At 36.9% G+C, this 24685-nt stretch overlaps 1 protein-coding gene across 2 annotated transcripts in view; it reads left to right on the top strand.

The window, feature by feature from the left end:
* Positions 1-24685, top strand: part of SOX30 (SRY-box transcription factor 30) — a 33406-nt gene that overhangs the window by 6150 nt on the left and 2571 nt on the right. The window contains exon 4 of one of the 2 annotated variants that reach the window (XM_082379178.1): positions 5349-5841. The exons of the other annotated variant lie outside the window; for it this stretch is intronic. Within the exon in view, the coding sequence (XP_082235304.1) occupies positions 5349-5841 (493 nt within the window). The remainder of the gene's footprint in view (positions 1-5348; positions 5842-24685) is intronic. 2 annotated transcript variants of the gene reach the window in all.

The raw sequence follows: 24685 nt of genomic DNA, 5'->3' as shown, positions 1-24685 counted from the left end.
AAATATATTTATCAGTGTTCTTACTTGAGGCAGCTGACAGTTTTATACAATATATTATGCAATTCTGAGCAAAGATTTGGGGAGATAGAAAGTGGTAGAGCTCTTGCATCCATGATGTTTTATTTAAGTATGACAAGCAGAATTATAGGAAGCATTTCAGAGCCATATACAAAGTAATCAAATCTAAGGATAATGATCTTTTGTTTGCTTTTTTCTTTTTAAATTTCTCTTATTTCTAGTAATATGTAGTATCAGTAAAGATTTAATTCTTGGATCTCAAAAGATTGAAAAAATCATTATCTTTTAAGTATAAAATTTGGGAATTATTTTCCCAGATATATAAAATTATGTGTGTAATAATTATGATATATATATATAATAGTTATATAATAGTTATGATGAGATTTATTGGCTACTCTGCTGCCCAATCATACAACTTTTGAAATATGTTCTTTTAGTTTGTACCCATCAGCTTGGCATTATATTACTTGGAGGAGTTGTTATCAGTTGCAAATTTGGAAATTTCACTATATATTTTATATTCTAAATCATTTATAAAACTGTTAAATAAGAACAAATTATAGCACAAATCCCTAAGAGAATCTACTTTTAATAGCTTATTATCTACAGATACAAATTTTTACACCATCCCTTTTTTTGTTTCTTTCAACTAATTTTATGTTATATTCTAAACATAAAGTCATGGTAATTGTGTTTTTCAAACTTGTTTTGTTTATTCCCATGGAAGAAAGATATCAAGTTAGTGAGGTATAATTTATCTCTTATCAGAAAAAATTTGCTCTCTTTTTTCCTAGCAACCTTTATACACTAATATATTGTATAGATTTCATCAGCTTTTCAAGTGTAGAAAATAGACTCACCAAACTATAGTTCTCAAGTTCACTACTTCCAATAACAAGTTCACTACTTCCAGTAACTTGGAGTTATGTTGACTTTCCAAAAATGCTCTGGCATAGCATTTTTGGCAGAGAGACCATTTGTGTTTACTTCATCTAATATTTTCTCAGTTCTAACTTTGAGTTTCTCTAAAGTTCTTCAGTGAATGCCACCTAAGATCTTGTGATATTCATTTTGTCAATTTGGATTAGAACATTCTGTGAACTTGCCCCTGCTATGAACATGAATTAGGGTTCAGATATCTTCTTAAGGTGTTCTTTTGTAGGAAGGGAGTTTTGGGTCTCTCTGTTCTTTCGGTTGCCTTTTATACCATAATGACTATTCCGTTGATTCCACTGAGTCTCTTCTTTCTGTAAAAGTATTTTAAAAAGTCACTTAATATTGACTTTAAGATCCCTCAGATGTGACTCCTTCAATTTTCCTTTGGACCTCTTAATTTTTACTTGCATCTGACTCATACACTTTGGCTTCTCTTTTACACATTTGGACAAGCTCTTCATTTTAAAAAGATATCTTTCCCTTTTATGGGTTCTCTTTGATTTGGTCAGTTAGCCATAACAACTTTCTGATATTTGAGACACATTTTTTCCTTCTGGGTTTTTAACATTGTCATATAAAATAACCTTCATTTTTCTATGAATTTTTTATTTTAGTTATCCCTATCAGCCTTTTTTTCCTAGCCAGTATCTGTAGTTCAAAAAATCTAATAATTTTGTCTCTCACGTTTAATCCCACATCTCAAGCTTGTCTCCTGTTTCTAGTTTCTGAAAGTACTTACAGCCTGATAGTCCAGAATACTTTTTAGATACTTTCTTTTATCATATGTCTTTGACGCCAGTTATGCCAGCATTTTCATTTTATATTAAGTGATCAAATTTATTTATTTTAAAGGATTCTGGAAGTTTGGTAGAAGCTATATTTATTTTAGCCTGGCTTTTAAATGTCAGTTTTATATATTTAGGAATTTTCTGGTGAGATTATTTCATTTTCTACACTTTATTTCTCACACCTGAAATGGGTTTTCCTTATTACATCTAAACTCAGTTGACATCTTTCACTCTTCTGAATTCATATATTTTCTCTAAATTTTTACTTTAAAAATGTTAACTACTATTTTAATTTTTTGGTAGTAAACGTGATGTGATTTTGGCTTACCCATCTATTCTTATTTAACAGAAATAGAACAAAAAAAACCCTCCAACATTCTGATACTGTCTTGTCCCTGACTTAAGATCAATTCTAGCAAAGTTCTATATCCATAAGAAACAAAGATATGGCTTGAAAATTCCTTGAAAAGTGATGTAGCTCATTATTGTAGGTTTTCTTATGAGGCAAGGAAGGTGGAATCTTATGGTTCAAACTATAGTAAGTCTTCTTAGGTTCCTCATTACCATTTCTGTCCCCAAAGTCCCATCTTTCTTAGCAGTTGTCTAACTGTTCTTCCCAAGTCTCCATTTCCCATCTCTGTCTCTATGTCTCTGCCTCTTACTCTATTTCTCTCTGTCCTCTCCTCCTCTCTCTGCCTCTGTTTCTCTCTCCTCAGCCATATGCTCATCCACCTGTTCTTCTTTCTACCTCTATACAACTTTTTCTTGTAGAGAAATTTGGTCTGTCCTCAGTTTATGCCATTCTCTACTCCTTCCTGTTCATCCCAGTCACACAACAAAAGCCTGGTTGCGTCCTTCATCCGTTCAACACAGGCAGTAGAGTCTTCCTCTTTAAGAGTGGGTGGGAGAGATTTGCCAGAATTGTTGAAAGTTATTAATAACTTTAAATTTTTTCTTTTGTTCTTATCATACTGTACTATAGATCTAAAATTCTGCTCTGTACCTCATGTAACAATTAGATAATGCTAGCTGCCTCAACACTCATCTAAACATAACGGTTTAAACAGAATCATGGTTTATTTTTTTACCCATGTAAAGTCCAAAATAAGTATTTCTGGCTTTCTTCCAAGGGATTCATGGACACAGTTTTCTTCTACCTTATGGCTCTTCCATCTTTGATATGTAGCATCCAAGTGTGCATGACCTGCAGAAGGGAAAAGAGAATGGGGGATCATGCATGAGAGTTTTTTATGGGCCAGTTTCAGAATTGGTGCATATCACTTCTTCTTACATTCCATTGGTTAGCCTGAGCCACAGGACCACTCCTAACTGCAAGGGAGGCTGAGAAATGTAACCTAGCTGTATGCTACAAGGAGAGAAACCAGATGACTGGCTGGTCTTTTCCATACTTTATCTACAGTGTGATACATTAGATCTCTGCCCTTTCCACAAGTCTTCCCTATTCACTGACAGTTTATCAGTGATGACTAGGTGTTGCAGACTTTAACCTCTTGTTTAGCAACATGAATTTTGACATTTAGGACATCTTCATTATACTACCATATAATTCTCTATGCATCTGATTTATCTGATTTTTTACCTCAGGCCAAAATGGTGCTTGACACATGTTAGTAATATTTGTTTACTTAAATGAACGCATGATTTTATCACCTCATGCCTCACTGGTACCCCTTATTTTATAAAAATATCTTTGGTAGAAAAGAACATTTGTATCAGCTAAAAGATGAGTCCCTTCCTTCTTCAATAACTGAAATAATATCATTGTTCTCTACGGCTCCTATAATTTGTGCTTCCTTTGCCTAAAATGACCATACTTCTTTTCTGAGGACTAAGAGCCTCTTGTACTGTACAGGGAAAAGAAATCTGCGTCAGAGGTAGATTTTAGGAGCAGATGTCTTGAGTGCAGTGATAATTCAGTGAATAAAACAGAGATTTTACAGGTCAGCCTGGCTTCATAGTTGCATAGAGAAGATTTTTCTTATACCAGATGAACGGTAGAGATTCTGTCAGCTATAGGCTTATTTGTTTGTTTTTTTCTTTCATCTAGTCATACCTTTCTTAACTATTATTAACCAGGTTCTGTGCCAGGTAATGGGGATACAAACATGAATTAAACTGTGCCTGCTCTTGAGCTCCCAGTTTTGTGATTGTGATAAGGGTGGCAGACCTGCAAATTTACACTATTTTATGATATGTGATAGATTTATAGGTTCTGAGGGAACCTGAACAGGGAAATTATGTTCAGGAAAGGCCTAAGGCCTGTGTCTCACAGATTGGAGGGCTAGTCCATGTAACCCCATTAACTGAGAATCAGTATAGCTTCATCTACACCCTGCTCCTGTGTTGCCTCTACTTCACTGGGTCAGAGGCCAACTTGAAACAGATATACCCCTTAATTCCCTACCTCCAGGTTTAAGGGGGAGGAGGGGTAGTTATTTGACTTATCTGGAGAGAAGGAAGGAGAGGAAGGTATTACCTGGCCAAGGCTGAGAGAAGATTCACAATCCTTTTGGCCTCTGACAGAAACATTTCTAACCACAGGGTCTGTTCTTGGACTGCATCTTCTATATTAACAGAGACCTAACTGCATTGAAATAAACTAGATCATGAATCTATTGCTTTGGCTTCTCTCTGTATTTCTGTGAAAGAATTAAGTTAAATTTAGGCTAAGTGTGTCATTTGGATAACTCAGCAACTTGGTCAGCAGTCCTCTCTTCTTCAGGATCAAAAAGATCAAATACATGATTATTTCACTTGCCTCTAAAAATTCTCCTATATCCATCATGCCCTGCTGCGATAATATTCCTTTCTTATCTGTCACAAATTGCTGACCTATGGCAAGTCTTAGTCTCACTTGGGAATTTCCTTATATATTCACATTGAATGCAATAAAGCAAAATAATTTTAGTGTTTCTTTAGTTTTTTCCAATTAAAAAATTAAATGTCATTTATAATTTAGTTTAATATAGAGACGTATACAAAATAAAAGAAAAATGACCCATACCACTATGATGAAACCTCTATTAATATGTAAAATAAAATTGATATATTTAGAAAATAGAAAATTCAAATAGTACCAATAGATATAAAATGAAAGTCTGGCATCCCACGGCCCTGTCCCCTCTTCCAGATGACCACCTTTTAAAAGTAACCGCTATTAGTAGTTTCATATTATTTCTTTTAGAAACATTTATATATATGTACCAGCATTTGTGTGTATTTGTCTTTCACTCAATCACTCAATCATTTTATTCATTTATTTATTCATCCAAAAAATATTTTTTAAGGGCCTATTCTGTGCCAGGCAGAATTTTGAGCCCTGGGGATACAGTAGTGAACAAAACAGAAAAGGTCTCTCCTCTTATGGCACTTAGAATCTAGGTGGGAAAGAGAGACAAGAATGTAAAATAAATGAACAAGATGGCTTCAGTTTGTTCAAGATGCTAAAATAGAGTGGTGATGTTCTTAGGTAAGGTGGTTAGTGAAGGCTTCTGGTTGTACAGTTTATTAAGTTCTGCTGAAAAAAGAAAAATATGGAGTGACTCAGTTCATGCCTGACCCATGCTATTTTTATTTCTGAAGGTGAAGCTCTACCTGCCATCCAGCTGCCCCCACCTGCAGTCCAGTGCCCAAGCCCCATCACACTTTTCCAGCCGAGCATCTCCAGTACTGCCCAGGTGGCTGTCCAGGCTCCAAGTTTGCCCCTCTGTCCACCACTCCCACCCCAGTGCTTTGCTGGGCCCTCCCAAATGGACACTCATCAGCTGCATTCTGGAGCTAGTTGTTCTGTGAAGAGACCTACTCCTGTCTCTCTGGAGAGCACCAGCAGGATTCCAACTAGTGCAAATACTGCCCACGCCAGATTTGCAGCTTCTACCATCCAACCTCCCAAGGAGTATCCCAGCCTCTCCACTTGTCCCAGAAGTGCTCCAATCCCCCAAGCTCCTCCTATTCCACACTCACATGTCTGCCAGCCCCCTCCCCTTGGCCATGCAGCCACATTGTTTGGGACCCCACCGCGATTCTCTTTTCATCACCCTTACTTCCTACCTGGACCTCACTACTTCCCATCAAGGTAAATGAACAATTTATTTCCTTTCACCTAAAACTACTTATAGCTAATGAATTTTTACCTCTGAAGGCCTCTCTTATTTACTGAAAAAGGAACTTCCTCATTACTGCTTGGGATCTATATAATTTAGATTAGTGGCTATATAGGGGCCAAGCAGTTAACATAAATACATGGAGGGGCCAGATGAGGACTGGGGAAGCCAAGGAGAGTGCATGCCCCGTCTTATGAGGCAGCGCTACTCAGTTCCAGCCTACTGTTGCCGCATGAGAGTACAGGCTCCAGTGTTGTCAGATCTGATTTTCCTCTTGAAAAAATAATCAGTTATACGTGACCTTAAGATCATTTAGTCAAACCCCATTATTATATAGAGGTGTGGTTCTGAAACTTTCATATATATATATAAACCACATGTGATCTTGTTAAAATGAAGACTCTGAGTCAGCAGGTCTGGGGTACAGTAGTTTCCTATACTGAGTTATAGTAAGCCTAATATTCTGCATGTCTAGCAAGCTCCCAAGTGATGTCAATTCTGCTGATTGTGGACCACACTTTGAGTAGCAGGGATATATGTCTGAAGTTATATAGCGTCTCAGTGCCCTTTTTAACAAACCAAAACGTTTCTTATGTAAATAACCAGTAAAGGAATTTATTTTCACAGGGAAGTATCTAGGGAAAACAAATTTGTAACTTTTCATTTTGGAGTGATAGAATTTAACTTCTCTGCAAGCATTCTAATAGAGTGGCATTAACCTCTACTTTTCAGTTGCTGTTAAGTGTGTAGACAGAGATGGTTTCTGTTGAGAATGGAGTGTTACATGTTTAACACAATCTTTTATGGTTACTTACTTAGAAAGTAAAACTACTCCCCACTTGGGTACCAAGGCCTCAAAGAACTTACGAGGTATATATTATGTTGCTTCAATTCATAATGGGATTGCTTGCTTTCAAGTCCTTAGCCCAGAACTGGAAGAAAGTGGAACTAGGGGATCAGATCAGGAAAAAGGGAGATTTTACTATTTGTGGTTTGTTTTGTTTTTCCCAATAGGCTCTTCTTTAATAGCTTTCAGAAGTCTTTTAGTTCAAGAAATCAAACTTCAAGAGACTCCTAAGGCCAGGGGTTGATAATCTCTTCTCATTGCTATTTCCTAGGATCTGAGATGTTACAGGAATTTTAGAGAATTTTACAGTGTTTTTTTTTTTAGTTATAAGAAGAGTGCTAAGGACATAGCTGGAATTTAATAAATGAGTAGGTTTGAGAAGATCAGCCTTAGTTAGAACCTCGAGGTCCACAAACTAAAACTGTGGAAATTTTATCTTTGTTACATAATTCATTTTGTAATACAGGAAAGACTTAGACAGTATTTACTGACATTAAAGGAGAAAAAGAGGCATCTAGAACAGGTTGTGTACCACAATCTCACTCTAGTTGTTATTGTTTTTTCTTTTTAGCATTTTGAGAACTTGGCATTTTTATCTATAATTCTCACAACAATCCTTTGTTTTAGGCATAGTAATTCCTTTACTTTTTCAGATAAAGAAACTGATCAGCTGTTAAATGGCTTTGTTAAGGTCACACAACTAGTAAATGGCAGAGCCAGTAGTCAAACTTTGATTTGCTGTCCGATTTTGAATTCCATGTTTGTTTTTTTCACTGTATCAGTAAGGCTTCTCAATATAATGGCTTCTCTTGATTGGTAGCTGTTAGTTGCTAGCAGAGAATCACATGGAAAATACATACTGTATTTTTGAATGGAAAAATCATGTAGTCAAGTAGACTTTTGGGCAGGAAATGTTTCCTTATATAATAAATAGATAAAATCATAGGAAATTTATCTTCCTTACTCATGACAAGACTTATGGGATTTGGCTGTTAATGTACAAATCATCTGATAGTTTAAAGAACATTTTGAAAAGAAACTCTGAAAAGTATGTCCTTAGAAGACAGAAACTATACCTTTGTCTTTACTACCATTATTGCTAATTAATAATAATGCTATTAAAGGAAACAAATGAAGTGAGTTGGTAGTTTTATACTGAATTTTATTTCATGTAAGAATGTCAAAGAAGTATGTCAGCTATAAACATTAAGTTGCTCCTAATTTCTGCCTGTATGTGTGTGATGATAATTTTCCCAAAGATATGGATTATCTAATTTATGCTTGTTTAGATAGTATATTTCAGTAAAATCCAGCCTGGCTAAATAACAAAATTAATTGATTTCCTTTCAATTTTTCTATTGTCTTTTCTCACAACTAATAATAGAGTCTTCTATAAAGAATATTTCTTCCCTAATCTAATCCATTTATGTGTGGAATTATTCAACCATTTCAATACCATAATTGTAATGACTTTTGATATATATATTAAATATATACCAAATATGCATATTTGATATTTTGCCCTGTGTATCTAGAGTAAAAATCAAGGCGGTTAGGCAGTTTAATCAAGGAGTCACTTTATGAAACAGATGGACACTTAGAAGTGCTGATCCCTAGCTGTGAGGGCTAACATCCTCCTGCCTTCAAATATTAACCATCTTCATACTGTGCTTATTGAGATACTCTCTTTCTGTACTACATTAATTTCTTAGTTATTCTTTTCACCCCCCACCTTTTCTTCTATTCCTCCTCCTTCTGGTAGTACTTATACTTTCATATGCACAAGAGATATCTAGGATCTTCATTCTGTTGGCCATTGAGTAAATAAATGTGTTCAAAAAGTGTATTGCAGTTAGGGATATAGAAAGGATATGAATGATAAATGGGAATTTATTAGCTTGAAATGTATAAAAAATATAATCAGACATAGCTATATCTATGTATCTACTAGGGAAGGTAAGTCCAAAGAATTCTAAATTTGTGGGATTATATAGCATCTTAACTGTAAAATTTTAGACAAACAGATCAAAAGTTAAAGGCAATTATCCTTAACACTTTGGTTTGGTTTGGTTTATAGACCTATTTAAGAATTTAATTGAAGTTTTGGACCTATTTTCTGTAATAATGCACATCTACATACATATACAATATTTTGCCTAATCCTTATAGAGGACAGAATTTATAGTCCCAAAACATGATAGATTTAGCTAATATGGAATACCTTCTGCTGTAACTGTCTATAAATGTTGAATTTAAATATGAACAATTTAATACCTAGCTGAAATCACAAGAAAGGAAAATAAATCCCCCTTTGTCAAAATGACAAACGAGCTGAAAACTAGTACAGTGGTCCTGGGGGTTGTTTGCAGATTCAGATAGTCTCAGCATTTATAAACTTGGGCTTTAATGCCTACATAAGGAGAGGATATGAGGTCATGACTCTGCTCAAGGTGAGGAGCTGAAACTAAAACCTCTTCATAAAGCTAAGACCTTAGAGAACTTCCCTGGTGGTGCAGTGGTTAAGAATCCGCCTGCCAATGCAGGGGACATGGGTTTGATCCCTGGTCCAGGAAGATCCCACATGCTGCAGAGCAACTAAACCTGTGCACCGTAACTACTGAGCCTATGTTCTAGAGCCCACGAGCCACAACTACTGAGCCCACACACCACAACTACTGAAGCCTGTGTGCCTAGAGCCTGTGCTCCGTAACAAGAGAAGCCACCACAATGAGAAGCCCATGCACTGCAATGAAGAGTAGCCCCCACTCGCCACAACTAGAGAAAGCCCACACGCAGCAATGAAGACCCAATGCAGCCAAAATAAATAAATAAATAACTTTAAAAAAAAAAAGCTAAGACCCTAGAAAGGCCTCTCAACCTTGATAAAGTAATAGAAGATTTTTATCATTGACCCAGAGAAAGCACAAAGGAAAGTTGTTTTTATTCAGGGCTATATATGGAAAAAAGTCTTCTGTTAGAAATCAAAACCCTAGATTATACTGCACACTGATTGAGAATCTGAAATCAACCTATCCACTTGATAAACTGAGAAATTAGAGATTTCCCTGGAGGTCCTGTGGTAAAGAATCCACCTTACAATGCAGGGGACATGGGTTCGATCCCTGGTTAGGGAACTAAGATCCCACATGCTGTGGGGCAACTAAGCCCACATGCCACAACTACTGAGCTCACATGCCTCAACTAGAGAGCCCATGTGCCACAAAGTACAGAGCCCACGTGCTCTGAAACCTGCGTGCCACAGCTACAGAGCCCACGTGCCCTGGAGCCTGTGCACTACAACTAGAAAAGAGAAAAAACCCACACACCACAGCTAGAGAGATGCCCATGCGCCACAACGAAAGATCCCTCATGCCTCAACAGAGATCCCGCGTGCCACAACTAAGACTCGATGCAGCCCCCCCATAGAATAAATACTAAAAAATAATTTTAAAAAACTGAAAAGTTAACACAGAAATTAGTTCTTGGATGACTTACCTGGGACAACTATTCTAGAGGAACACTTCCACCATTCAAGCCACTTGGAATTTGCAAAGGGAGAAAATTGTTATTAAAGGTGAGCTTTAGAAAATTATGGAACACGAGGAAAGTATTCATTAAGAACAAGAGTCAGTAGATGCTACAAATAGGAGAATTAACACCCCAAGAATTTGAAATAACTGAAAATCAGGGAGAGACTAAAAATCAATATTTCAAATGTTTAAAGAGGACTTCTGTACCAGCCAAGATGCAGTATAAGGAACTGAATCTACCCTCATCTGAAATGATAAAAAACAGACAAAATATATGAAGATATGGTTTTCAAGATACTGTTTACCAGGCAATGAATATGAAGATCCCTGAGAGACAGAAAATAAATGAGGTAAGCCTTGCAATCTAACCAGCTTACTGACCTGGAAACCGTGGCACAGCGAGGAGAAACACAAGCAGATCCTTGCTGACTCCCTGAGTTTAGGAGATGGAGCTGAGAGACCAGTGAAACCAAGTCAGTTAGAATTCTCAGGATAGAGTACTGGAGAGAAGAAAGCTGCACAGTGCAAGAACTCAGGATCTCTGCATAGGTTCCATCTTGAGTATTCAGCTGAATACTGATCAGTGTATGCTTGTGAGGAAAATTACCCAAGGCTAGTGGAAAAACTACCTGAAAATCAGAGACAACAGTTCCCAGCAATCACACCAGGCTGGAAATAGTTCCTGTGCTTACCAAACAGATTGGAAAACCTTGATGGGGTATTAAATACTTAGAGAGTCTTGTTTCAGCTAGGCCTAGACTAATAATTTTTTAATCAATTTTTATCTAAAAAATTTTATCTAAAAATTCTTAAGATCTGAAATGATCAAACTGTTTTCAAGTAATTAACTGCATCCAAAACAAAGCTCAAGGATATTAATAGAAATAGTATGATTAAAAAGATAAGTGAGAGGGAGTTTCATTTCTGGGGTGGCAGCATGAAGAGCTCTGTGAAGCTGCTCCCAAGCAAACAAGCATAACTGGTGAAAACTATTTTTAAAAACTAACCACTTAAATTCTCTGGGCAGTGTCCTAAGGGCATACAGCAAATGAAGAAACATTTATTCAAGAAAACATCCTAAAACTTGGTGAGAACAGCAAGAGTCTATGACACTTGAGCCATGACAAATACCATCCCTCACTCCCACCCTCAGTTCATCTGGATGGAATGCCAACTCTGGGTGGGTATGGCCAAGAAGGTAGCTGTCACTCCCCTCAGCTCCTAATCAAGGGATACAATATCTTATGGGGAATGGTAGCATTTCTCATCCTCTCCAGCTCTTGAGTTAAAGAAACTAAGTTGATGGCGAGTGCGACCAAGAGGTTGGGGGTTCCTTTTCTTCGCTCAGCCCCTACTAACAGGATAGCCACTCATCTCTAAGGATGACAGGCAGAGAATACTGCAACCCTGAACACGCTTGACCCAGGTCACTTGTAGAAGAGATGTTCTATGCTGACAGAGGCAAGCCAAGAAGACCAGAGATTTTGCCATTAAGAACAGAGAGCTCAGAAGCTTTCCCCAAAAGGAATTTGACTTTATCTGAAACAGTGTGGGGAAGTTCAAGCCTAAGGACACTCTTGAAAACAATGAGATTTTGGTGATAAGCAAATAAAAAGAGACTCCTCTTAATTGAGACCAAGAAGCTACTGTATGCCAGCTAGTACACCAAAGGGAACTAGGGAAAGAAACAGCTAAGAAGAACCCTCCTGCAGTCAGAACAAACCTCAAAGACTCCTCAAAATTTACCAGGTCTGAATTTAATTGGATCAGGCTGTGGAACAATCTCTGCCCCAAGGCATTTTGAAAACATTAGCACAATCAGCCAGCAATTAGTGGAATCTTAACAGCTGTATGTGATAGCAAATGAGTCAGAGAGCTTAACACAAAAATCAGGGAAAGAGATAGTCAAAGAGAGTCCTGCTAAAACTGATATCATCCTAGGGTGACTGTATTCGTGTCCAAATCTGTGCCCTCTAAGGAGTGACACTCAAGGTTCACACTGCAAAGGGAATAGACTTCACTAAAATAGTCTGTCCCTGGTGGTCCATTGGGTAAGACCCTGCGCTCCCAATGCAGGGGGCCTGGGTTCGATCCCTGGTCTGGGAACTAGATCCCGCTTGCATGCCACAGCTAAGAGTTTGCATGCTGCAACTAAGAAGTCTGCATGCCTCAACCAAGACCCGGTATAGCCAAAATAAATAAATATTTTAAAAAATAAAAAATAAAATAGTCTAGTCATGTCAGTAAACAAAAAACAAGCAAAAAAACAAAAAAAGTAGCCCTGGAGAAGTGAAAGAGAGTCATTGTCCAGAGTTCCTACAGTATATTACCTAAAATGTCCAGACTTCAACCAAAAATTATGCAAAAAACAGGAAAGCACGATTTGTACATGGGGGAGAAAAACAGGCAAAAGAAACTACCTGTGGTAGGGCCCAGATTTCAAATTTGACAAAGGCTTCCAAGCCATTATAAATATATTCAAACAATTAAAGGAAACCATTTTTAAAGAAGTAAAGGAAGTTATGATGATGATGTCTCTTCATAGAGATACTATCCATAAAGACATAGAAATTATAAAAACAGCCAAATGGAAATTCTGGAGTTGAAAAGTACAATAACCAAAATGAAAAATTCACTAGAGGGGCTCAACAGTAAAATTGAACTGACACAAGAATGAATCAGAAAACTTGAAAATAGACTGGCAGTGATTATACAATCTGAAGAATATAGAGGAAAAAGAATGAAGAAAAATGAACAGAGCCTCAGAACACAGTCATCATTAAGTGTACCAGTGTATCTATAAAAGGAGTATCAGAAGGAGAGAGGAGAGAAAAGGAAGCAGAAAAAAGTATTTGAAGACCTAATAGCTGAAAACTTCCCAGATTTGATGAAAAATATTACACATTTAAGAAATGTAATGAATTATGAGTAGTCTAAAAGCCAAGAGATCCACAGCGAGACACATCATAGTAAAATACTGAAATCCAAAGCCAAAGAGAAAATCAAAGTGAGAGAGACAGACAGACAGACACTCATCATGTACAAGGAAACCCCAATAAAATGAACACCTGACATCCCATGAGAAACAATGGAGGCCAGAATACAAATTTAAAGTACTGAAAAAAACCTGTCAACTTACATTTAGTGAAGCCATGTTTCAAAAATGAAGCCAAAGTAAAGACATTCTCAGATAATCCAAAACTGAGATTGCTAGCACACTTGAATTGCGAAAAATACTAAAGGGAGTTCTTCAGGCTGAAAGTAAGTGATCACTAATGGTAGTTGGAATACAAACAAACAAAATACCAAAGAGCCCAGTAAAGGTAAAAATGCAATTATAAAAGATAGTATAGGAAATCTAAAAAAGAGTGGATATATGTATACGTATAACCAATCCACTTTGCTGTACAGCAGAAACTAACACAACATTGTAAAGCAACTATACTCCAATAAAAATTAATTAAAAAATAAATAAAAGATAGTATAAAAAAGACAGTATAAATCTTCTTTTGACTGGTTTTAAAAGCAGTTGTATAAAACAATATGCAAATAATTGTTTTGGGGGACCTATAACATATAGAAATGTAATATATTTGATAATAAAAGCATAAGGAAGTAGGTAGAGGCAAAGTTGTTTTAGAGTAAGGAAATGACGGCAGATGGTAACTTGAATCCACAGGAAAAAATGAAGAGAACCAGCAGTAGTGAATAAAAAGGTTAATATAACAAACTTCAGAGTACATACTTGCTCTCCTTTCTCTTCTCAGCTTATTTAATAGGCATAAAATTATATAAATTAATAATCATACCAATAGATTGCTGGTTTTATAACAAATATAGCTATAATTTATATAACAATAGTAGTACAAAAAGGGGGAAGAAGGAGTAGAGCTATATTCAAGCAACATTTCTATATTTTGGGACTTCCCTGGTGGTCCAGTGGGTAAGACTCCACGCTCCCAACGCAGGGGGCCTGGGTTCAATCCCTGGTCAGGGAACTAGATCCCGCATGCATGCCGCAACTAAAGATCCTGCATGCTGCAACGAAGATCCTGTATGCCGCAACTAAGACCCAGTGCAGCCAAAATAAATACATATTTTTTAAAATTTCTATATTTTACTGGAATTAAGTTAGTAAAAATCTGAAGTTGATTCAGGTAAGGTAAGATGTATATGATTAGCCCTAGAGCAACCACTAAGAAAATAACGAAAAAATAGTGGAAAAGTTGTTAAAGGAACTAAAAAGTTATTCTAGAAAATATTTACTTCTTGCAAAAGAAAGCAGTAAAGAAGGAATAGAAGGCCACAAGGAAAATACAAGACACACAGAAAACAAAAAATAAAATGGCAGACATGAATCCAGCTGTTTCAATAATCACATTAACTGTTAATGATTAAACAATCAAAAGGCAGATATTGTATAACTGGATAAAAATCAAGATCTTAACTATATGTTGTCTACAGTAGACACACTTTATAGTCAGACTCTTCCAAAACGTGGGAGGGCCTCGTTCCATGAGGCCAATATTGCTCTGCTACCAAAACCAGAGAAAGACAACATAAGAAGGAAAAACTGAAGGTCAATATCTCTAATGAATACAGAGACAAAAATCCTCAACAAAATACTAGCAAACTGAATTCAGCAGCATAACAAAAGGATTATACACTGTAACCAACTTGGATTTATTCCAGGAATGTGAGTTGTTTAACATTCGAAAATCGATTAATGTAATATACCATATCAATAGGATAAGGGACAAAACCACACAATCATCTCAATAAACCCAGAAAAAAAAGCATTTGACAAAACTGAGCACTTATTCCTGTTGAACATGAAGTATTCCAGCAAACTAGGAATACAAAGAAACTTCCTCAACTAGTTAAAGGGCATCTACCAAAAAACCCTAACTAACATTATACTTAATGGCAAAGACTGGAGATCAGCAAGACCCACTTAAGATCAAGAATAAGACAAGGATGTACATTTTTACCACTTCTATTCAACATTTTATTGGAGGTTTAATCCAGGACAATTAGACATGAAAAATAAATAAAAGGTATCTAGATTGTAAAGGAAGAAATAAAATTATATATTGCACGATCTTATATATAGAAAACCCTGAGGAATCCACAAAAGAAGCTATTATAAGTAACAAATGAATTCAAGTTTTCAGGATATAAGACTAATATATATAAAACAGTTGCATTTCTGTACAGTAGCAATGAATAAATAGAAAATGAAATTGAGAAAACAATTCCATCTACAATAAAATAGAATTTAAAAACCTTAGGAATCAATTTAACAAAATAAGTGCAAAACTTATATTCTGAAAAGTACAAAACACCACTGAGGTAGAATGTCACTGAGAGTTACAGAATAGGGAGCCCCAAGAATCTCTCTCTCCACTGAAGCAATAATTAAGCTGGCAAAAACTGTCAGAATCAGCTGGAGGGGTGTTTAATGAAGAAAGAAGCTGCTAAATTCTGATAAGAGAGCACTGTGGCATTTTTGCCACAGCCATCTCACATTTTGTAGTTCAGTGATGGCCAAGGGGATGGTGACCCATGTTCATGGTGTGACTTGTTGCTATTAGAGGAGGCAGTACAGACCTTGTTCTTAAAGCATTATGGTTGTGCATTTTTGACCTGTCTGGTGACTTCCTGAGGAATTGGCTCAGGGGCTTACCTTAGTTTGACTCTCCTTAGAGCTGGAGTGGCCTCCCAGCTAGTGTTTGTGGAAAATATTTAAAGGTATGTACTGTCCACAGCTGCCTGGGTTAAGGGACAACAGACAGGACAAGCAGCAGACAGACTGAAAAGCCTAGAAGAGACTGGGAAAGGAGATATATGGGGGAATAGAGGCTTTGAAAAACTCCCATGTATACTGAGCAATCAGTACACAGGGCACAAACATATCCAGAGCTAGCATATCCAGGGCTAGACACATGTTCAGCAAACACTGGAGAAGACCCTAAGCTTTCACCTCTGACTGCTTTTTAGGCTCTGTGTAAATAGGAAGTCAAGGCTGAAGAAGACTTGTAAATAGCTTGACCCAAAACTTCCAAAATTTAAAGAAAGATAGGAATCCAAGAAGCTCAATGAACACTAAGTAGGGTAAATTCAAAGAGATACATTATAATCAAGCTGTCAAAGCCAAAGAAGGAGAGAATCTTGAAAACAGCAAGAGGGAAGTGACTAATCTTGTACAGGAGATTCTCAGTAAGGTCAACAGCCAGTTTCTCATCAGAAGCCACAGAAGTCAAAAGACAGTGGCATAGCATAGTGCTGAAAGAAAAGAAACCGTCAACCAAGAATTCTATAACCAACAAAACTACGCTTCAGAAATGAAGGAGAGCTTCCCTGGTGGTGCAGTGGATAAGAATCTGCCTGCCAATGCAGGGGACACGGGTTCGGTCCCTGGTCCGGGAAGATCCCACATGCCGCAGAGCAACTAAGCCTCTGCGCCACAACTACTGAAGCCTGCGTGCCTAGAGCCCGTGCTCTGCAATAAGAGAAGCCACTGCAGTGAGAAGTCCGCACACCACAACAAAGAGTAGCCCCCGCTCACTACAACTAGAGAAAGCCTGTGTGCAGCAACGAAGACCCAACACAGCCAAAAAAAAAAAAAAAAAAAAGAAAGAAAGAAAGAAAGAAAAGAAATGAAGGAGAGGGAATTCCCTGGCAGTCCAGTGGTTAGGACTCAGCACTCTCACTGCCAGGGCCCCAGATTTGATCCGTGGTTGGGAAACTAGGATCCCATAAGCCACGCAGTGCGGCCAAAAAAAAAAAAAAAAGGAGAAATTAAGATATTCCCAGATAAACAAAAGTAGAGGAAGTTCATCACCAGTAAACCTACCCTACAAGGAATGCTAAAGGAAGTATTTCAGAATAAAATGAAAAGGCAGTAGACAGTAACTCAAAGCCAAACAAAGAAATAAAGAACACTGATAAAAGTTACTAAAATAACAGATACAAAAGCCAAGTATCTTTTTTCTTTTGTTTTTTTGGCCTCACCAGATGACATGCAGGATCTTAGTTCCCCAACCAGAGATCAAAGCTGTGCCTCCTATAGTCGAAGCACAGAGTCTTCACCACTAGACCACCAGGGAAGTCCTTCTTTTGTTTTTAAAAGCCAAGTATAATTGTATTTTTGGTTAGTAACTTTTTTTCTATATGATTTAAAAAGCAAATGCATAAAACATCTATTATAAAATCTATGTTAATAGATATAAAATGTATAAATACATAATTTAGGACAGTAGCAATACAAAGGAAGGAAGGCAGTGTATACAAACAAAATTTTGATATGCTAATGAAGGTAACTTAGTATCAATTCAAACTAGATTGTTATAAATTTAAGATGTTAATTATAATCCCCACGGTAACCACTTAAGAAAATAACTTAAAAATATTTGAAGGAATTCCCTGGCGGTGGTGGATAGGACTTCATGCTTCCACTGCACCCCTGCACCCCAGCTCAGGAACTAAGATCCCGCATGCCACGTGGTACAGCCAAAAAAAAGAAAAAAGGCAGAGTAAGTATTTCCTTATCAGTAATCCCTTTAAATGGATTAAATTAAAAGGTAAATTGGCAGAATGAATTTAAAAAATAATCACACTAAATCTTGTCTCTAAGAGACTCACTTTATTTATTTTAAAAAATAAACATGATATTCACTGAGCAGATTTTTTTTTTTTTTGGCTGCACCATGTGGCTTGTGGGCATCTTAGTTCCCTGACCAGGGATTGAGCCTGTGCCCCCTGCAATGGAAACGCAGAGCCCTAACCACTGGACCACCAGGGAATTCCCACAAGAGACTCACTTTAGATCCAATGACATAAATAGGCTGAAGTGAAAAAATAGAAACAGATATTCCTTGCAAGTAGTAACCAAAAGAGAGCTGAGGTGGCTATAATAATATTTAACAAAATAGACTTTATGTCAAAATTGTTACAAGAGACAAAGACATTACATATTTTATTTATTTATTTATTTATTTATTTATTTATTTATTTATTGGCCATGCTATGTAACATGTAGGATCTCAGTTCCCTGACCAGGGATTGAACCCAGGCCACAGCAGTGAAAGCCTGGAATCCTAACCACTAGGCCACCAGGGAACTCCCACATATTTATTTTAAAACGTTAAGAAGGGACTTCCCTGGTGGCACAGTGGTTAAGAATTCGCTTTCCAATGCAGGGGACACGGGTTTGATCCCTGGTTTGGGAAGATCCCACATGCCATGGAGCAACTAAGCCTGTGTGCCACAACTACTGAGCCCAGGCGTTGCAACTACTGAAGCCCACGCACTTTAGGGCCCATGTGCCACAACTACTGAGCCTGCATGCTGCAACTACTGAAACCTGTGCACCTAGAGCCCATGTGCTGCAACTACTGAGCCCACATGCTGCAACTACTGAAGCCCGCGTGCCTAGAGCCCGTGCTCCGCAACAAGGGAAGCCACCACAATGAGAAGCCCGCACACCACAATGAAGAGTAGCCCCCACTTGCTGCAACTAGAGAAAGCCTGCGCACAGCAACAAGGACCCAACACAGCCAAAAATAATAATAAAACGTTAAGAAGATATAGCAATTATAATCACATACATATATAACAACAGTACCCCAAAATATATGAAGCAAAAATTGACAGAATTGAAGGGAGAAATACACAGTTATGCAATAATTGTTGAAGACTTCACTACTTTATTTATTTTTTGTTGAGATATAATTGACATATAACATTATATTAGTCTCAGTACACAACATAATTATTTTTCTTGTGATGAGAACTTTTAAGATATAATCTCTTAGAAACTTTCAGAAATACAATACAGTATTATTAACTATAGTCACTATGCTGTACATTACATCCTGAGGACGTACTTGTTTTATAAATAAGAAGTTTGTATATTTTGACCACTTTTATCCATTTTGCTCACCTCTCACTCCCAATCTCTGGCAACCACAAACTGTTCTCTCTATCTATGATTTGGTTTTCTTTGTTTTTTGTTTGTTTGTTTTTAGACTCCTCATGTAAGTGAACCCATATGGTATTTGTCTTTCTCTGACTTATTTCACTTAGTATAATGTCCTCAAGGTCCATCCATGTTGTTGCAAATGGCAGCATTTCCTGATATCATTGTGGTTTTAATGTGTATTTCCCTGATAATTGTGATTTTGAGCACCTTTTTTTTTTTTTTAAATGAAAGCTTGCTTGCTTGCTTGCTTTCTTTCTTTCTTTCTTTCTTTCTTTCTTTCTTTCTTTTTGGCTGCGTTGGGTCTTCATTTCTGTGCGAGGGCTTTCTCTAGTTGCGGCAAGTGGGGGCCACTCTTCACTGCGGTGCGCGGACCTCTCACTATCATGGCCTCTCTTGTTGCGGAGCACAGGCTCCAGATGCGCAGGCTCAGTAGTTGTGGCTCATGGGCCCAGTTGCTCCACGGCATGTGGGATCTTCCCAGACCAGGGCTCAAACCCATGTCCCCTGCATTGGCAGGCAGTTTCTCAACCACTGCACCACCAGGGAAGCCCTTGAGCACCTTTTTTTTTTTTTGGCTGCATTGGGTCTTCGTTGCTGCGCATGGCCTTTCTCTAGTTGTGGCGAGCAGGTGCTACTCTTCATTGAGGTATGTGGGCTTCTCATTGCGGTGGCTTCTCTTTTTGTGGAGTATGGGCTCTAGGTACACAGGCTTCAGTAGTTGCAGCACGTGGGCTCAGTTGTTGTGGTATGCGGGCTCTAGGGTGCGTGGGCGTCAGTAGTCGTGGTGCGCAGGCTCAGTAGTTGTGGCTCGTGGGGTCTAGACCACAGGCTCAGTAGTTGTGGTGCACAGGCTTAGTTGCTCCAGCGTGTGTGATCTTCCCAGACCAGGGGTCGAACCCATGTCCCCTGCATTGGTAGGTGAATTCTTAATCACTGCACCACCAGGGAAGTTCTTGAGCACCTTTTCATGTACCTGTTGGCCATCTGTATGTCTTCTTTGGGAAGAAAATGTCTGTTTAGCTCCTCTGCCCATTTTTAAATCAGATTTTTTTTTTTTGCTATTGAGTTATATAAATTCTTTATGTATTTTGTATATTAATTGTTTATCAGATGTATGATTTGCAAATATTTTCTCCCATTCGGTAGGTTGCCTTTTCATTTTGTTGATGGTTTCCTTTACAGTACAGAAGCTTTTCAGTTTGATGTAGTCCCACTTGTTTATTTTTGCTTTTGTTGCCTTTGCTTTTGGTGTCAAATCAAAAAAAAAACAAACAAACTGCCAATTCAGATGTCAAGGAGCTTATTGCCTATGTTTTCTTCTAGGAGTTTTAAAGCTCTAGATCTTATGTTTAAGTCTTTAATCCATTTTGACTTGATTTTTGTGTATGATGTAAGATGGGGTCCAGTTTCATTCTTTTGCATGTGGCTGTCCAGTTTTTCCAACACCATTTTTTGAAGCTACTATCTTTTCCCAATTATCTATTTTTGTTAGTTAATTAATAACCATGAATTAATTAGCCACATATGCATGGGCTTTTTTATAGCTCTGTTTTCTGTTCCATTGATCTATGTGTCTGTTTTTAATGCCAATACCATACTGTTTTGGTTACTATAGTTTTGTAATATAGTTTGAAATCAGAGAGTATAATGCCTCCAGCTTTGTTCTTCTTTCTCAAGATTGCTTTGACTATTCACTGTCTTTCATGTTTCCAGAAAGCATTTGGGATTGTTTGTTCTATTTCTGTGAAAAATGCCATTGGATTTTGATAGGTATTTCACTGAATCTGTAGATTGCTTTGGGTAGTATGGATATTTTAACAATACTATTTCGTCCAATCCATGAGCACAGAATATCTTTCCATTTATTTGTGTTTTCTTCCATTTTTTTCATCAGTGTCTTATAGTTTTCAGTGTACAGGTCTTTCACATCCTTGGTTAAATTTATTCCTAGGTATTTTATTCTTTTTGATGCAATTGTAAATGGAATTGTTTTTCTTAATTTCTTTTTCTGACAGTTCGCTGTTAGTGTATAGAAATGCAACTGATTTTTGTATATTGATTTTGTATCCTGCAACTTTACTGAGTTCACTGACTAATTCTAACAGTTTTTTTGGTTGAGTTTTTAGGTTTTCCTAGATATATTATTATGTCATTTGCAAATAGAGACCGTTTTACTTCTTTCTTTCCAATTTGGATGCCTTGTATTTCTTTTACTTGCCTAATTGCTGTGGCTAGGGCTCCCAGTACTATGTTGAATAAGTGGCAAGAGTGGGCATCCTTGTTCTGTTCTTTATCTTAGAGGAAAAGCTTTAAACTTTTTACCATTGAGTATGATATTAGCTGTGGATACTTTAAATAATGAACGGAAGACCATCCATCCAAAACTGATGAAGATCAAAAATGAAATAGAAGACTGTATGATACTTTAAACCAACTAGATCTAACAGAAATACATGGTCTCCACCCAACAACAGGATATAAATTCTTCTCAAGTGAAAATGTATATTCTGTACGATAGCCCATATGTTAGATCACAAAATGAGTCTCAGAAATTTTTAAAAGATTGAAACCATACAAAGTTTCTTCTCTAACCATGATGGAATGAAACTAGTCATCAATTACAGAAAGAAAAACTGGAAAATTCACAAATATTGGAAATTAAACAACACACTCTTAACCAATGGGTCAAATAATACATCACAAGGAAAATTAGAAAACACTTTGAAATGAATGAAAATGAAAACACAACATACCAAAACTTAAGGAATTATATAGCAAAAGCAGTGCTGATAGAGGAATTCATAGCCGCCCTGGCCTACATTTAAAAAGAAAGATGTCAAATTAACAACCTAACTTTATACCTTAAGGAACTAGAAAAAGAAGAGCAAATAAAACCCAAAGCTAGCAGAAGGAAGGAAATAATAAAGATTAGAGTAGAGATAAATGAAATAAAGAATAGAAAAACAATAGGGAGTTTAATGAAATAGAGAAAAAAAGGTCAACAAAAGTTGGCTTTTTGAAAAGATCAACAAAATTGACAAACTTTTATAGCTAAGCTAAGAAAAAAGGAGAGAAGACATAAATTACTAAAATCAGATATGAAACTGGGTACATTACTCTGACCTCACAGAAAAATGATTATAGGATAATAATGAATAATTGTACACCAACAAGTTAGATAACCTAGACGAAATGGACAAATACATGAATTACCAATGCTGCCTCAAGAAGAAATAGGAAATCTGAACAGGTGTATATCAAGAGATTGAATCAGTAATTAGAAACCTCCCAACAAAGAAAAGCCCTGGACTAGATAGCTTCACTGGTGAATTCTACCAAACTTTTAAAGAAGAATTAACACTAATCCTTCTCACATTCTTCCAAAATATATAAGAGGGAACGATTCTAAAGCCAGCATTACTCTGTTACCAAAGCTAGAAAAAGATATCACAAGAAAGAAAATTACAGAATCAACAAAATACTAGCAGACTGAATCCAGCAGCATATTAAAAGGATTATAAACCAAGACCAAGTGGGATTTTCCCCAGAAATTGTAAGTGTGGTTCAACATCAGGAAATCAATCAGGGTAATACATTTCATTAAAAGAATGAAGGAACAAAACCAACTGATCATTTCAATTGATGCCGAAAAAGTATTTGATAAAATCCAACACCTTTTGATGATAAAAATCAATTCCTGATTTCAAAACTTAGCAAACTAGGAGTAGAAGGGAACTTCTTCTACATGATAAAAGGCATTTATCAAAAACCGACAGTTAACATCATACTCAATGATAAAGGACCAAAAAAGCTTTCCCCCTAAGACTGGGAACAAGACAAGGACGTCTGCTTTCACCACTGCTGTTCAACATTGTACTAGAAGTTCCAGCCAGAGCAATTAGGCAAGAAAAAAAGACATCTAAAATGGAAAAGAAGTAAAATTACCTCTTTTCACACATGATACTATATATGGAAAAATGGAAAATCCTATATATAGAAAATCCTAAAGAATCCACAAAAATTTATTAGAGTGAATGAATGAATTCAGCGAAGTTGAAGGGTATAAGATCAATATACAAAATTCACTTGTATTTCTGTACACAAGCAATAAGCACTCAAAAAAGGAAATTGAGAATACAATTCTTTTTACAATAGCATCAAAAAGAGTAAAACACTTAGGAATAAATCTAACCAAGGAGATGCAAAACTTGTAAACTGAAAACTATAAAACATTGCTGAAATAAAGAAGACTGAAATAAATGGAAAGGTATTCATGTATATGCATTGGCAGACTTATTATTAAGATGGCAATACTTCCCAAAGGGATTTACAAAATCAATACAATCCTTTTCAAAATCCCAGCGGCTTTTTTGCAGAAATGGAAAAGCTGATCCTAAAATTTACATGGAATTGTAAGTGACCTGGAATAGTTAAAACAATCTTGAAAAAGGAAAACAGAGTTGGAGGACTCACAATTCTTGACCTCAAACTTACTACAAAGCTACTTTGTATCAAAAAACATGGTATCAAGAGAAAGAGGAGACAAGCCACAGACTAGGAGAAAATATTTTCAAAAGATGTATCTGATAAAGGACTGTTATCCAAATATACAAAGAACTCTGAAAATTCAATAATAAGAAAATGAACAACCCAGTTAAAAATGGACAAAAGACCTGATCAGATACCTCACCAGAGAACATATACAGATGACAATTAAGCATATGAAAAGATTCTCCACATCATATATCATTAGGGAATTGCAACTTTAAACAACATTGCAATATCACTACACACCCCTCAGAATTGCTTTTCCCACTACACCATGATGCTTCTGTAGGTATTCATTTTCATCCATGTAACCTTTTAGGATTACTCTTTTTTTTTTTTTGCCATAAATTTATTTATTTATTTTTGGCTGTGTTGGGTCTTCGTTGCTGCATGCGGGCTTTCTCTAGTTGCGGCAAGCAGGGGCTACTCTTCGTTGTGGTGCGCGGGCTTCTCATTGGGGTGGCTTCTCTTGTTGCGAAGCACTGGCTCTAGGCGCACAGGCTTCAGTAGTTGTGGCACGCAGGCTCAGTAGTTGTGGCTCATGGGCTCTAGAGTGCAGGTTCAGTAGTTGTGGCATACGGGCTTAGTTGCTCCACGGCATGTGAGATCTTCCCAGACCAGGGCTCGAACCCGTGTCTCCTGTATTGGCAGGCAGATTCTTAACCACTATGCCACCCGGGAAGTCCAGGATTACTCTTATCTTTACTGATCTTTTTGTTCTCCAGATATATATAAATACTAACTTGTTTTTACCACACCAATATAGCCATGTGATGTTTGCATTATAGCACACTTTAGCACATATCAAGTATATACTACCTGGATTTTAGATTTTTTTTAAATTAAATTCTCCACCAAACCTTGTGTAATATCTTGCCTATATTGAGTCCTAAAAGAATAGTTAGTAG

The sequence above is a fragment of the Balaenoptera borealis genome (assembly GCF_965194805.1).
Source record: "Balaenoptera borealis genome assembly, chromosome: 2".
NCBI lineage: Eukaryota > Metazoa > Chordata > Mammalia > Artiodactyla > Balaenopteridae > Balaenoptera > Balaenoptera borealis.
The sequence above is the reverse complement of the archived record's forward strand: the minus strand, read 5'-3'. Positions and strand labels throughout refer to the sequence as shown.